The following is a 14,918-nucleotide window of genomic DNA, read 5'->3' as shown; positions in this document are numbered from 1 at the left end:
TAAAGCGGGACAGGTGACGCGCCTGCAGGAGACACCAGACTCCTGACCGACTCCTGACAGCTGGGAAACATGTTCTACAAGGAAAATCTGAGAAGATCTCAGAACCAGCATGGCTGCTTTCTGCTGCAGGTGTCATTCATCCACCACGTTCGCCTCTTCCCTCACCAGGTCAGGAGGGTCTGCTGGAGCCTATCCCAGCTGTCACTCATCAGGAGGAGCATGGACAGATGCTTAGCACCACACAGAGACACAACCAAACAGCTACACAATATCACAACAAAATGAAAGCTTTCTACTGAAACCTGAAGGAAATTCTCACACTTCTAGAAAATGTCGATTCAAATGTTTTTACAAGATCTTACGAGTTGCCTTTTTGTAAGATAAACACACCAGTTTCTTATTCCTGCTATTATTATCTCTTCAACTTCCCACTTTTCTTTAGCTTCTCCACTAAGAAGCCTCTCATCCCTGCATTCTAGAAATGTTCTCTTCTTTCCAGATTTTCCCATCATCCCTGCCTGCCCCCCCCCCCCCCCCCCCCCCCCCCCCCCCCCTCCAAACACACACCTGCACACGCGCGCCTACACACACTGGCACTTTTCAAAATGTGTGTTAGGAATAATGAAACGTGCCGGTGGTCGGCAGGCGGCGACATCCAATTACGCGCGAGAAGGATTGGAACAGATTGCGCCATGACGCCCAACAGAAGAGAACTTTTGTCCGCGCACGAAGGTAGTCAGCCCACTGGGGAAGTGTCCTGCTCCCACATCCTGACGGAGGCGGACTGTATCAACTCCAGCGTGTTCAGAAAATAACGCAGCAGCTCCAGGAAGACACAGACTTTCTGCAACAACCCTCTCCCGACAGAGTCTGCATTTAAATCTCCCCTGACTTCAGTGGCAAAGAGGCATTGTCGATTCATCTAGTTGATTAGAGGAGCGCACCCCCTCCCTGCCAACACACACACGTCAGTCATTGAAATAATATACAGCAGCCTTCCCTCCGTCTCTCCTCCCTTCTCAACTCCAGCTGCTCTCTCCATCTCCTCTCCTCAGCACCTCTCTCTCTCTCTCTCTCTCTCTCTCATTCTCTCTTCTTTCTCTTTCTGGGGGGGAGAGCTGATCTCTCTGGCGGTTTGCCGCATGGAAGTCGCCCATGCAAAGCTGAATATCATCTGTGTGATCCGGACGTTTCCCATTCCGCCGCAAGAGCAGAGGCAGAGGCTCGTCCACCGGAAACCAACGGGACACAACGGGATTTCTGCGCTGACCGGCTGTGAAGGGGGCGGGCGGGGAGGGGAGCCTCAGTCCCGGCTTCATTCCAGCAGAGAGGAAGACAGGGGGGACTCTCAGTCAGATGTAACAGCACCCACAAATCACCTGCTGGATCGACAAGTGCGCAAAGCCTCCTGCTGAAAGCATTACGCGCGTCTGCGTTGCTTTCCCACTTACTTTCTGCTCTCCCGGTTCCCGGCACGGGCAGAGCCGGGGACGGAGGGGGGTTGGTGGAGGCTCTTTCTTGGCGTGGAGTCCTGGTTTTACTAAGGGACACAGAGGGACGCCTGACACCGAAAAAAACCGTCGCCCGACTGGATTATTAACGAGGCGGACACCGGCATCAGCTCAGGGATGCTGCGGCTGAGTTTGGGACTCTAGAGACCTCCTCAACTTTTCTTAGGGGGTTGGGGGGAGGTTTAGGGTTTTAACCTGTCCCCCTATGATCCTCTGCGTCTCTGGGACCTTTGTTATACTTGCCGCTCTTCACAGTCATGGACCAGTCGGCGTCTTTGGACATAGAGGCGCTCAAGGTAAGCTGCTGACCTGCGGGGGCCGGGAGGTGCGCACTTGTCAGGTCGCTCTGTTCCCTTGGATGGATGGATGGATGGCTGTGCTGGTTGACTTGGGGATGTCTACCTGGTTGGCTGCTTGCTGACCTTATCAACAAGTGAGGGACTGCCGATGAGGGCGTTAAACTGGTATAAATTGGTGGTTTTTGGAAGCTAAAAGTTCACCCCAAAAATCAGCTGGTAACATCTCCTCAGGAGCACATGAAAGCAACGAGATAGCCCAAGAATAATGAGTGCTGTCTGAATATAACTGGGTTGTTAATGGGGAATTCCATAAAAAAGAGTGATTTGCCTAAAGGCAGAGCATCTTGTGTGCAGAGGGTCTCAGAAGAGATATGAAAAGAGACAAAGAAGGTGTTTGTGAATCTGTCATCTGCCTCTGCCTTGTTGCCACTGCTGATTAGTTTTCTTTTTATTGTCATTCTAACGCTCGCATCATTTGGTTTTCAAGTAAAGTTAACTTTTGCTAAATGTCAGGAAGAAACAGCATAGATTGTAGGCTCATTGTGCATGATTTCCCACAAGTGTAAAGATAACATATTTCCTGTTATAGCTCTTTGTTTTCAATTTGACAAGTCCGGAACAGTTAGAGTCTCACTCCAATCCTCTTTTGATTGGTTGTAAAAGCACTCCCAGTGGACTTTTATCTATGATTATGCAGTTTTTAGGCAAAATCAAAAAACCTCAGTCGTTTTTAGGACATAGTTTCTTTCAGCGTGGCAGGAGTTCGTTAGATATATGCCCCTGAGTTGTAAGTGGAACTGTTGGTGCAGAGTAAGGCACGGCACGGCAAGCCGAGTTTATTTGTATAGCACTATTCGTACAGAAAGTAATTCAAAGTGCTTCACAAAACAGGAAAATGCATTAAAATCACAATACATAACAGTGCAAAGATTAAAATCATACATAACCATTATAAAATATACTTTAAAAGAAAGGTTAGAGAAAAGAAAATAAGAAGAGTAACGCTTCCTTGATTCCCCATCATCCATGCGTTTACACTCTCTTCAACTAGCTTACAGCCCCTTACAATTCCAAACTCACATTACCAGTACAACAAAAGTGGCGACCAATATTGGAGCTGTGCAGCCGTACAGTTTTGAGCCAGATGTCAGCTCAGATAAGGAAAAAGGAGATGTGAATGGATCTATTTGTCATGGATGCATCAGAATGAAGTGGAGCACGGAGCTTCTGGCTGATGATTGCAGCACCTGCACCACTGTTACAACCTTTTTTAAATGGAAATATTTTTGTCTGCTCCTTATTCACAACAGTTTTAATAAAAAAAAAAAAAAACGAATATTCACCTTAATTTTATTTATATATGTCCTCCATTGTCAGACAAATGCCACAAGAACATGTTAAAAACACTATTTTCATTGGAGCGGGTCTTTCAGGAAGGTCAGAGTGGTCACACCTTTTTTGTAAAATATACTAAAGTCTCACCGGTTCTGTAATGTGGAGAGGCGCCGTGGGTTAACCAATAGCGACAGAATTACTCAGCAAATGGATGACAATCCTCCGATGGTTTGACGTTTCAGCTTGAATTTCATGGGATCAAATAGACTCAAATGCTGTGTGAAGGCAGTGTGAGTCTACTTAAAGATTCAAAAGATAAGTATTCGTTCTGGCTCAAAAATGACATTTTCTGATACTAGATGGTCATGATGTGTAGAGGAGGAGGGTTTCTGACAACAATTGTGGGATTTCTTTTTATTGTTGTTGACATGATTTTGGAAAAAAATATTTGCACAGGAAAGTATCAGGAAACAACAAATTAAAACAGTCATAAAGAAAAATGTACTGCAGTCAAAAAAATATAGGTCTCCTAAACAGGACCTAATAAAAAGTTAAATTTAGAAAGGACTTTTCTAGAGTCTGCAGGTGTGAGGAAAACCGGGATTCTTCAATGTCTACTCTTGTCAGAACCTCTGTAATCACCAAAGCACAAACATATACCTCAGTTTGACAGCTTTGGTTTGATAATCGTTGGCAGTCGAATGGATAGAACTGCAAATTCAAGGAAAACTGACCTTCCTCTAAAGAGGGAACCTTTCTTTCTTACTTGAACCTTTCTTATAATAAAGTCTTGTGTCCAACCATTTTTCTTTATTCACTCAAGAAAGCTGACGATTAAAATGCACGCCTAAAATAATTTTACGTGCGATTCATCGAGACTAAACATAAAAATAATGATAAACAAAACATACATAAAAAAGAAAAGAAGTCAGAGCAAACGATAAATGAACGTCTAAATTTTCAAGGGCAAGTCTTGAAAAATCATCACTGTCAAGAACTGGTGGTTTTGGACCCAAAAGGACGAAACAAATAGTTTGACAATAGAAGATTTGACCAAACTTAGCTGAAAAGTTGACACTTGACTACGGTGGAGAGGACTGACCGTAACGATAAACAGCTGTGGATAATTAGCTAATGAAACCAGGTGAGAGTATGACAGAACAAAAAAAAAACATTACAAGAACCAAGATATGGTGGCTGAAACAAAAAAACAAAAAAAAGAAACAATCCTCACAGTCAGTGCTAGTACGAAAAAAGTAATGTCCTTGCTATCATTGTTTTTTATAAGAATCTAATCATGTTTGTTTGACAGATATTGCAATCCTTTCAAAGCCTCTCTCATTTCCCAAAAATGTCACTTTATGATGGGATGAGAAAAACACCATTCAGGCTCTTGAATCCCAAAAGCCCCAATTTCCTGAAACCTAAAATTTTATACTCTTGTTGACTGGCTTCTAAACCCTCAAGTAACAGCGCTCCAAGGTTTGCAATCAAATGTCAGCCTTGGTAGTGTGAGTGCATCACTGCCGATTAGGTTTAAACGATTTGCACTCTCTGCTGCTTGTCCATCTATTTCCTTCATCCATGTATGCTTGTTTTGTGGAGAGCTCATTCCATGTCCTTGGTAGGGTTGACCATCATCAAGGTTTGAATCATTTGTAGGAAGCACTCTAAAGCAGCGGTCCCCAGACTTTATTGCGCCACCGACCGGTTAGATGTCAGCCAAAATTCTCACAGACCGACATTTCAAATGTGACGGACAAATACGGTAGCAACGTTGCAATAGAGGCAGAGAGACGTGGTAAGACGAACTCTGAGCTTTTCTTTTGACACGCACAACATTGTACATTGCATAGGTATTTTCTGTGGTATTTTCTAAACATAATAAACCCGAAGTATGACATGAGCAACGTCCTCTCTGCCCGCAAAACTCTCTGGTCGCTTTGGTAACATCTAAACATGCCTTCAAAATAAGATACACCACAAATACAAAGTTTGACAAAGTGCATAAAAAATCCGACTCACCACAATGCTAAATGCTGCGTGGGAATCTCCCGTTAGGATAAATTTGTATTTTAAGTTGGACTCCTGATACTGTCTATTAAATGTAGCTTTCTTTTTTGTAAGTCGAAGGCTCCTCTTCTGTCTCCTAGCTTGGCCGTTTTCCCCTTGGCAAATAAACTTTCCAAAGATGTTTGTTTTTTTATTCATTTTGCTTACACCTGGGTTTTATTTTAGCGTTATCCTTTCACGTGACCGAGAAGAGCGAATTGGCCTGCGTCAAGAGTGACATCATAGACGGATGTAACAGAGAATGGGGCCATTTTTCAAAATAAAACATCTTTCAGATTCAGAAATAAATAAAACGGAAGTAATGCAAGTTATTTATTCTTTCTGTGCGGCCCGGTACCAAATGACCCACGGACTGGTACTGGTCCGCGGCCCGGGGAATGGGGGACCGCGGCTCTAAAGGACACACATTATGTTTTCCATTGCACTTATAGGTGTTTGGCCAATGCAAGGTCAAGACTAGCCTACCTGTGTATTTTCATGTGTGGCTGCATTTTGACGCGTTTATCCAAAAATGTAAAAATCCTTCTCTAGCATGTTGAATTTGTCATCACTGAGAGTACTTTTTTTGGACGTTTGGCTGACTTTTAAACTTTGAAACGTAAGCTGCCAACAAAACAGATATAGCCTAATGAAAATGCAGCTTCTCCTCAGTGTGCGCCTGGTCTCTGGGTGTGTGTCTGTGTGCGTGGAGTCTTCCAAGCCGGTTTCAGAGATAAAAGACATAGATGGAAAAAGATCAAGGCTTGAAAAAAACACTGGTCAAGTCCTGGCGCACATTTGTGCATATATATTTGTTGTTTTTCTTTGGACTTGACTAAGGATCTGTTTGCTTGTAAATCAAAGCAGGTTTCAATATCAGTGGAGCAGTTTAAGTGCTATTGATCTCTCGTAATAGCTGCACTATAAATTGTATGCAGTAGAAAAAAGGCGGGCAGGTAAAGTTTGACCTTCTTGATCAGAGGCTCTTGACCTAATTGAAAAGAAAAAGAAACTTGTGCCACAGAATATGATGAAATAAATAAATGCTCAAGGACTTTATTTATTCGATTCCTAATTGTCCAAACCTGATCCAGAGAAAACCTGACCCACCACCTTACTTGATCATCAGCAGTCATCTGCACCAGCTTCCTGATTATTAGGTGACTCCAGGCTCTAAACACACTTTTTTTTTTTTTTTTTTATACACTGTATTTTATCCCACGAAGGGAAATTCTTTCTCCGCATTTGACCCATCCCCTTGGGGAGCGGTGAGCTGCAGCCGAAACCGCGCTCGGGAGGCAGTAGCGTTAAGGGTCTTGCCTAAGGACCCTCACTGGGTGATGTTAACTGCTCGCCATTGATATGGTAATTGCCCCCAGTACCATTGCTCATTCCCCTCCGGGAATCGAACCCTGGTTTCCTGCATGGTAGCTTCCCACCTTACCAACCGAGCTACCCAGCCGCTTCATCCATATAATCAGCAGCAACCGGGACATGGATTTTTGAAAAACAAGCAAGGTGGCAGTCAGATCTCGGGGAGCAGGGATGAGCCGCCATGCCTAGTCATTGTGGATGTCAAACATTAAAAACAACAAAGCTCTTGAAATTTGGAGACAAAGAAAAATCCAAAGTAATGGCTTATTATCGGCTCAAGTGTCTGACAAAATAAAGACTCAGTTGAAGCAACAGGGCATTTTGCAGGATGGCTGTTAACCCTCTCTGCTTGTTCTCTTTCACTCAGGCCTGTTTGCTAACCAACCAGGGCAGACACGGTTCAGCATTTCTGGCCACTGAACAGCTTAATCTGAGCAACTGGGGGTTCAGTGCCTCTTTCCAAGGACACTTTAACAATAGTTGTTGAGGGATGGGAGAACATTACTCATTCACTTTTTTTTTTTCCAAGACAGCCACAAAGCATGCTTCTCTAACCTTCAGGCACACTATTTCTCATCTGTGTATCATCATTTCTGTTAAGTTATGCCATGACCTCAAAACCATGTGAAGTGATAACTTAATGCACTCCCGTGTAACACAAACAGTGTTGGGGGAAATGACTTCTAAAAAGTAATGGATTACTTTACTTAGTTACTGGATGAAAATTGTAATTGAATTGTTACTCATTACATTTGAAAAAGTAATTCACTACTCGTTACTTTACTTTTTTTTCCTCTCATGTACAGATTCTCAGTGGAAAAACAGTTTGGACAATCTAGATCCTCTTGTCTTTCATTTAACTTTATTTTTAAAGCAATGACCGCATGAAAAGAATAAACCTGGTTCAAGACATAAGCTGTCTTCATCTGAATCAGACAACAGTGTGAAAAATGGGTCTTTACTTTCACATATCCCTAAATCTGCGTATGCATGCGCGTATGCGCCAGTATCTGTTTTTTTTTTAATGAATCTCTGTTTTATTTCATTTAACTAAGAGAAAATGTCAACACCTACAAAACCATAAGTAACAAAGTAACGAGGGTTTCTATAGTCCAGTACTTTAAATTATTTTCGAAATTTGAACTGTAATTCGTTACGTTCCTCCGTTACTGACAAAAGTAATTTAATTACAGTAATCCGTTACTTTGTAATCCCTTACCCCCGACACAGAAAACACATTACTGAGATTCGACTTTGTTAAATGTGTCAGTGTGATTGCTGCACAGCATGGCATTTCAATGCCACACTTCGAGCCTTTAAGACTTATAAAGTACATTTCCTGTTTGAATTCCTTGCAGATATGTGTAATGCATTAAGATAACTGTGTGGCGCATCACATTTGGAACAAAGCTTTGCCCACTGGCACATAAAAATCCCAACAGCTGCATGTGAATCTGATTACAGGGCCACTGGGATAGAACCACATAGACCTCATCCACCGATGCAGACTTTACAAAATGTGTACAATAAAAGTGAGGGAAAAAACTCAGCAGCTTAATCTTAAAATAAAAACTGCTGACCCGTTGTTGGCTAATCCTAACGAGCAAGAGAGGATGTATGGAAAGGGCAACTGGATGTAATAATGTTTCTAGTATCAAGATGAACTATCTAGTTTTTTACAGTCAGCCTTCTTACTTTCAGTTTGGACAGTGCTGAACCCAACCTTAATTTATAAGGTCATCTCTGTTTTTTCCTAAAGCATGCCATCACTCTTCTGAAACATGTGGACATTTTTACGAGTGCAGAATCACTCCATCAATTAGGGTTGAATAACTTGTTCCCAGCTGAAACATAATTATCCATTCAGTAATTATCTCATAGGAGGCTCCCCCCGCCCAGGTAGTTTAAATCTAGGTGAAAAGGACAGTGCATATTTAGTGTATTGTAAAAAAACAAACAAACATATATATATATATATATATATATATATATACATTTGCATTAAGAGGGACAGTAAAATGTACAATACATTGAAGACCAACTAAGGCAGCAGGACAGACGTTTTGCACTTATGTAAAGAAACAAGAGAAATTATTGCTCAGTCAATTTGTAATTGTGACTTTAGTGATGTGCTGTTTTCCAGTCTGCTGGCTTTTATTGTCCTGTAGCACTTTCCTGAGGGTTCATATGTTCACTTTATTTAACACAAGAGTAAAACACTAGAATTCCACTGCAACTGCGGCAGCCAATTGCTGGGATTTTATTTTTGGCTCTCATAAAACACTAAATGGGCAATGCATATGCACATGGTCAGACGCATTCATTTTATGCCCATTAGCTCTTGTTTCACTGGTCCACTTGTCAGTTTTTCTGGTAATTACTTGCTTTTTCAGAGGGTCACTTCCATTCCAACTATATACAGTGTCTATGTATGTATATATGTATATATATATATATATATATATATATATATATATATATATATATATATATATATATATATATATATATATATATATATATATATATATATATATGTATATCACATGCGTGTGTGTTTTAAATCAGTCTTCGCCTACAATCTACCAACAACCGGCTTGTGTTTGTGTAGGTGCATTTTAGTGTGTTTATCTCCTGTTTAAAGGTTTATTTTCTATAAGGCTAATGTTGCCTTTCTAAAGGTTAACTTCCAGCCTTTAGAGGCTGTGCGTGCACACACATTCTTGTAAGGACAGCTTTTTGAGCTGCATAGTGGCACACTGACACAATTCACTCTGTTCAACCCTCTCACCCTGGCATGCATGTGATCTTTTTTGAAAAGAGGCCACTGGCGGTATTCTCTTCCGGCTGTGATTTTTACATCACTATTTACATTCCTGGAAGTGATAAGTTTGGGCCTTTGAGTTGTGAGTTTTTTGTAGTCGTTCCCTCCTCCGGAAGTTTGTTTGCTGCCACTTCCAGGTACAGTAACTGGGATACTTACATATATTTTTTAAAAAAAGCTTTAAAAAGAAACAAAAACAGAGGAAACAAAATCTACCTTCTTTTTTTTTTTTTACAAAAAAATGAAAAAAAAGATGAAATATTTCAGAACCCAGATGGAGGGAAGCACCACAAGCAAAGACATAACAGAGTCTCATGAATTTTCCGAAAAACTCACCACACATATAGTGGGGAAAAGGCATAAAAGGGATACAACAAAACTAATAACTTCATAGAATTAGGCAGAGAACTTGAGCATACACAAACAAACCAACACCGAAGACAAGGAGATAATTCCCTATATGCTAATGCTGATCACCAGGTAACTGTGACTGCTCGACAGGATCCACAGGTAAATGGGAGGAGTCACAGCCAGCTGGAACAGAAACCATGGAAACACAAAATGAGAAAAAACAAATTATGACAATATTATAGAGAATTTATGATTGACTGGATGAGCCAACGTGAGCTGTGTTGATGGAAGCTATCAATTTAAAGTTAGATGCATTCAGTTTCTGAATTTTCTGAAGGTAACATCAACGTTTCTGTTTTAAAAGCTCTTGTCTCTATAGTAACTATTTCTGGAAATGCTATTTCTGCTAAACTATGCAGAATGAAATATGTGTTCGCTGCTTATGTCCAAATTGTAGCAGTGATTCTTAGCAATGAAGCCTCACAGTTTTGAATCCCAGTCAGTAGGAGCTCTAAATGTAAAAGTTCAGAAAGCTCTGTAAGTTAGTTCCCTTTTTATATGTAGCCCCTTAAAGATGCTTGACGGGCAGCACAGATCAGTATAAGGGTAACGCTCATCACATTAAGGCAATATGTGACACCCCGGGCCCATGGGCCACATATGCCCCGCCATGTCATTGTATGTGGCCCGCGAGAGCATAAAAGTTTTTAAATTATTAAAATATTACATATTATTTATGCGTAGCTACTGTATATAATGTTTGCAGGACTTATGTGTGTATGCAGACAAATTGTTGTCATCAAACCAACAGTTGAATGCAAGGCTGTGTGCAGCCCTTTTTGGTCAAATGTTACACGTGTAATACATGTTCTTTCTAACTCAGTTTTAAGTTATTTTTCTTTATTCACTTGGACAGTCTGATCCTTCGTTAATAGAGTTATGTGGGTTTTAATAAGCGGACCAAATTTAAGTTCTATCTGGCTTTTTGAGGACAGCCACTTTGCTAATGTGGCCCTCAGTGAAAATGAGTTTGACACCCCTGCATTAAGGGTTAGTGTTTAATTCCATAGTTCAAATGGCATTTTAGCAACATGTCTGTTATATGATGATAAATGGTCCTGGAACAAATACAACTAACAATGAGTTTTGCCATGATTGCAAACATATAATTTATTATATTGTTTGAGTTTCTTAGTATCTAATACAGGTTTGTCTCTAGGTACTTGTGAGTTTGCCATTATCTCGTCTTTGTGTTATGAAGAAACTGTGACTATTACCTTGGTGGCACAACTCTAAACAGATCATGAATAAAACATCCTTAAAGCAATAGAAACAGATTGCTTGGATGCTTGCCCCAAAATTGCTTTATTCGACAATCACATGCAAACTAAATGTCTAAAAAGTATGAAAAGGTCTTTCGGAACGCAACTAAATCGGATTTGTAATCCACTGAATTCTTCGACAGACAAAAGAACAAAGAAAAGGATTTCAAGTGCCTTCATTCCAGTGGAATCGGAAATGTGTTTTTTTTTCATCATGAAGAAAAAAAAGGCAACCTTAAGTTTGATATATTGAAAATTATTTGCTATTTTTGTACTTTAAGAGTGTTTTACAACAGCTTAAAATGAAATAATTATTAAAGGATTTTGTGAATGGATCAATGAACCTGGCATGTTACAAGTTTGTCGGCTTTCTTTCTCATCAACCTGCTATGCATAAACATAGTAAGTGCTTTCTTTACAAGTCCATCATTGTCACAAGAACAGGCTGGTTCCAATTGCAGCAGGTTTATTAGCTCAGCTAAAAGTCCACAAAACTATATTAGGGTCAGGCAGGCAGGGGTCAACAGCAAGCATGAGATCATCAGAGAAAAGACAGAGTAGTCAGGATCCAGGCGAGAGTCGGGGCAGGCAGCAGTCAAACAGTTTCAGGAGAAAGAAGACCAGATCCAGATACAACGCTCAGAAAAGAAGGCAGAGTGGCACAAACAATACTGCGCACTGAGCTTCACTCAGTGCAGAGCGCAAGTATACTTTGGCTGATTGAATGAATTAGTAAGGTGTGCGGCATCCAGGAAGTGTGCGCTGGGGTTGCTGGGAGCTGAAGAGCAGCTAGAACTCTGGGGATGGCTTCTGCTGGTGACCAATCATACTATACATGAGCAAAATATTATCAAATAAGTACAAATTTTGGGGATTCTATCCAATGTGACCATTTTTGCGATGAAACAAGAGCTGAAAAACAAATGTAACAAAAAAATGACGCAAAGAACTTCTGGATTCCAGCTTTGATTATATCATGGTTCTGGTGAATACTCGATTCTCATTGGTGGCAGGGCGTGCATCAAAAAGTGATAGTGCACACCTTAAAAAAAGGACTTCGGATCACATAGCTCAAATGTTCTATATTAACCATAGGAATGGAAACTCAGAACAAATTGGTTGACATACATACAAAACAAAAGTAGAAAATCCTGGTTATTTTGCTCCTGCTTTGAAGTCCTTAGATCTTCAGACACTTGGAGTGAAAGTTGTTAAATGTGTGCTTTAATCTGACAAAAAGGATTTGTCAAGTGGATTATAGAGCAAAATCTCTCCAGTGAAAATCATTTTAATTCAAGCACTCTGCCTAAATCAAACCAGACAAAATGTTTAAAGGGACAGCCAGTGAGGACCACCAACTCTTCTGTCATCTATGTGTGTAAACTGATGGGTTTTGGGGGTCAGACCCAAGGGTAATGAGCTGCTAGCTAAATTGGGCAAATTGAATTATTTCTTTAAGTGGTACTGACACTGACACAACTGACTGTGTTTTCCTCCACCCCCCCCCCCCCCCCACCCCCCAATGCTGTGCGCTCTGCAGGCAAATGGTGTGACAAAATAAGCAAGTTGCATAAAATTAAGAGTGTGGTGGACATTCAAGAAGAGCTGAGTCAAGAAGCCAATGAATTCCAGGGACAAACGGAGCAGATTTTCAAGTGATATGCCGATACAGAAGCCCATTTAAAACCCACAGTGAGATGATCATTGACAGAGTGAGTGTTTGGATGCACGACTCCAAAGCAGAATGCAAAATGCTTTGTAAGAGACGGAAAACGTGACGGACAAACTTGGCTCTTAGAGGTTCTAAGGTGCACATTTTTGAAGGGCAGTTCTAATTCTACCTCAAGAAACACTTACATTGTACAGTTATTTAATGGTGCTGTGGCTCCAGATAACACACATCTGGCTAGTGTCTCACCTCACTGTCTGCCACTCAGCCTTTCCTCTGAAGTCTCAGGTCAGTGCTAACATACCGCTGTGGGAACGTTTTTTTCTTTTTTTTCAACTAGGTAATTTCACCTCAAATTTTTTTCCAGTTCTGACGTGAGGGAATGTTTTGACCGCCTCGCGTTGAACTCATGCAACAGCAGCATTCTTTTGCTGCAGGCATTTTTGCACAAGCGAGAGCAAAAACACGTCTAGCCTCAAACATCCAGCAGAACACAGAAGCAAAAGAAAGAATCCTGCTTCCCTCTTTTTTGTTATTGAAGCAATGAAATTAAAAATGATATACAAAGTGTGACTGAACAGTTTCCTATTTTTAAAATAAATATTTGTCATGTTATCTGGAATACAGTGATTTTAACAAAGCTCAAGACACATATTTTTATGTGTGTATAGAGGCATGTGTTATAGATTTAAATGGTAAATTCATCTTCTCCATCACAACACAACTTCAATGACTACAAAAACGACAAAGCAGCTTAGGCTACTCTCAAAGAGAAGACATTTTCTCCTATTGCTTTTTTTTTAAATGTCGACCTCTGATGTATTTCTCGCTGTTTTGATAAACAATTTACAGACATTTTAATTTCCTGTTAGCATTTTGAGAGAAAATTACCAACAAAGAAAGAAAAGGGAGAATCAGCGGGTTGAGAAAATGAATGGATGGATCTTCATCAACAGCCATCGACTCTTTATTAGAACTGGACAAGGAGATTCCCCTCCCCCTGCGTTCCAAATAGGAAGTACCCGCTGGTTCCAAAAAGACAAAACCCCATAAACCTCTATTGAGAAATAAACAACTATTACTCAATCATTATCTTTGTCTGAATAACCATTCTTGCTCTGTGTAATCCTGTTTTTCTTGATCTTAATCCTTTTTTTTTTCTGTAGTGCAAGTTATCCAATTTAAAAACTGAGCCCTACGATGCCTCAATTTAAGTATGTGGTCTCAAGTAGAACATTTAAAAGGTTTGACCATCAGATTCTCCTGAGGTCCGTTTAAGTGTTAGGGGTGGGGACCTCCAACAAGATCACTCCTGGTTGGAGAAAGTGGTTCCCGTTGAAACCATGACTCACCCCGACTCGGATCATTTACCGTTTACTGATTATTTCTGGTTCCAAAATGCCGTCGTCTGTACTGCAAAAGACTTGCGACTCAATTTGTGAGAGCTGGAAGTGAGTCATTTTCAATGGCTGACCTCACACTCAATCCGTCCAGTTCCTAAATAGAGTCAATGTCAACAGCATACCTGCTGGATTTTTTTCACCATTCTTATACTCGATAATTCAAGTAGACTGCAGGCCTGTTTTTTTTAATTTAATTTTTAAGTAATTGTTCTGTAGACCCTTCTTCAATCAATTCTGTTGGTCACATGGTTTTCCTCATTAAATACGATCCAGCTAGTTTTGGTTCATTAACTGAAACGTTCTCTAACATCTTACTTTGTATTGTTGATTGGAAAAGATTCTGTGGGTCACAAATCCTGGGGGAATCCTTGCACATTCATGTGTTTTATTAACCATAAAAAACATGAACCTTTAGAAATAGAGGAGAGAGTTTTTGGTAGTTTTTCAAAACCCATTTCATCTTATTTTGGTGTATCTATCTGTTTTTTTTTTTCTTTTTGGCTCTGCAGTGGAGCAGCCACGTATTTGCGGTGTAGAAGCTGGGATAGCTGGAGTGGATACAGATAAGGGAGAGATGGATACCTTAATACCTGAAATGGCTCCTTGCATGATTGCCTTCCTTGATAGTAATTTTTGCATGAGCACTGAAGCTACCAGGATCCTCAGACGAGCAGTAAGCAGAGAGGAACTGTAGTTGCTTTTCAGAACAATTCCCTTTAACATGTTGTAAAAAAAAAGTAAAACTCTGTACTATATTTGGATCGACATTTCTATTCTA

The 14,918-nt window shown here is 40.5% G+C and overlaps 1 protein-coding gene across 1 annotated transcript in view; it reads left to right on the top strand.

Annotated features, from left to right (window-relative positions):
- Positions 1 to 663: 663 nt before the first annotated feature.
- Positions 664 to 14,918, top strand: part of LOC101162429 (zeta-sarcoglycan) — a 450,051-nt gene continuing 435,796 nt past the window's right edge. Inside the window, exon 1 of the mRNA XM_023960554.2 lies at positions 664 to 1,807. Within this exon, the coding sequence (XP_023816322.1) occupies positions 1,769 to 1,807 (39 nt within the window). The 5' untranslated portion in view covers positions 664 to 1,768. The remainder of the gene's footprint in view (positions 1,808 to 14,918) is intronic.

This window comes from Oryzias latipes, chromosome 1 (assembly GCF_053564925.1).
Source record: "Oryzias latipes strain Hd-rR chromosome 1, Olatipes_Hd-rR_3.1".
Taxonomy (NCBI): Eukaryota; Metazoa; Chordata; class Actinopteri; order Beloniformes; family Adrianichthyidae; genus Oryzias; species Oryzias latipes.
The sequence above is the reverse complement of the archived record's forward strand: the minus strand, read 5'-3'. Positions and strand labels throughout refer to the sequence as shown.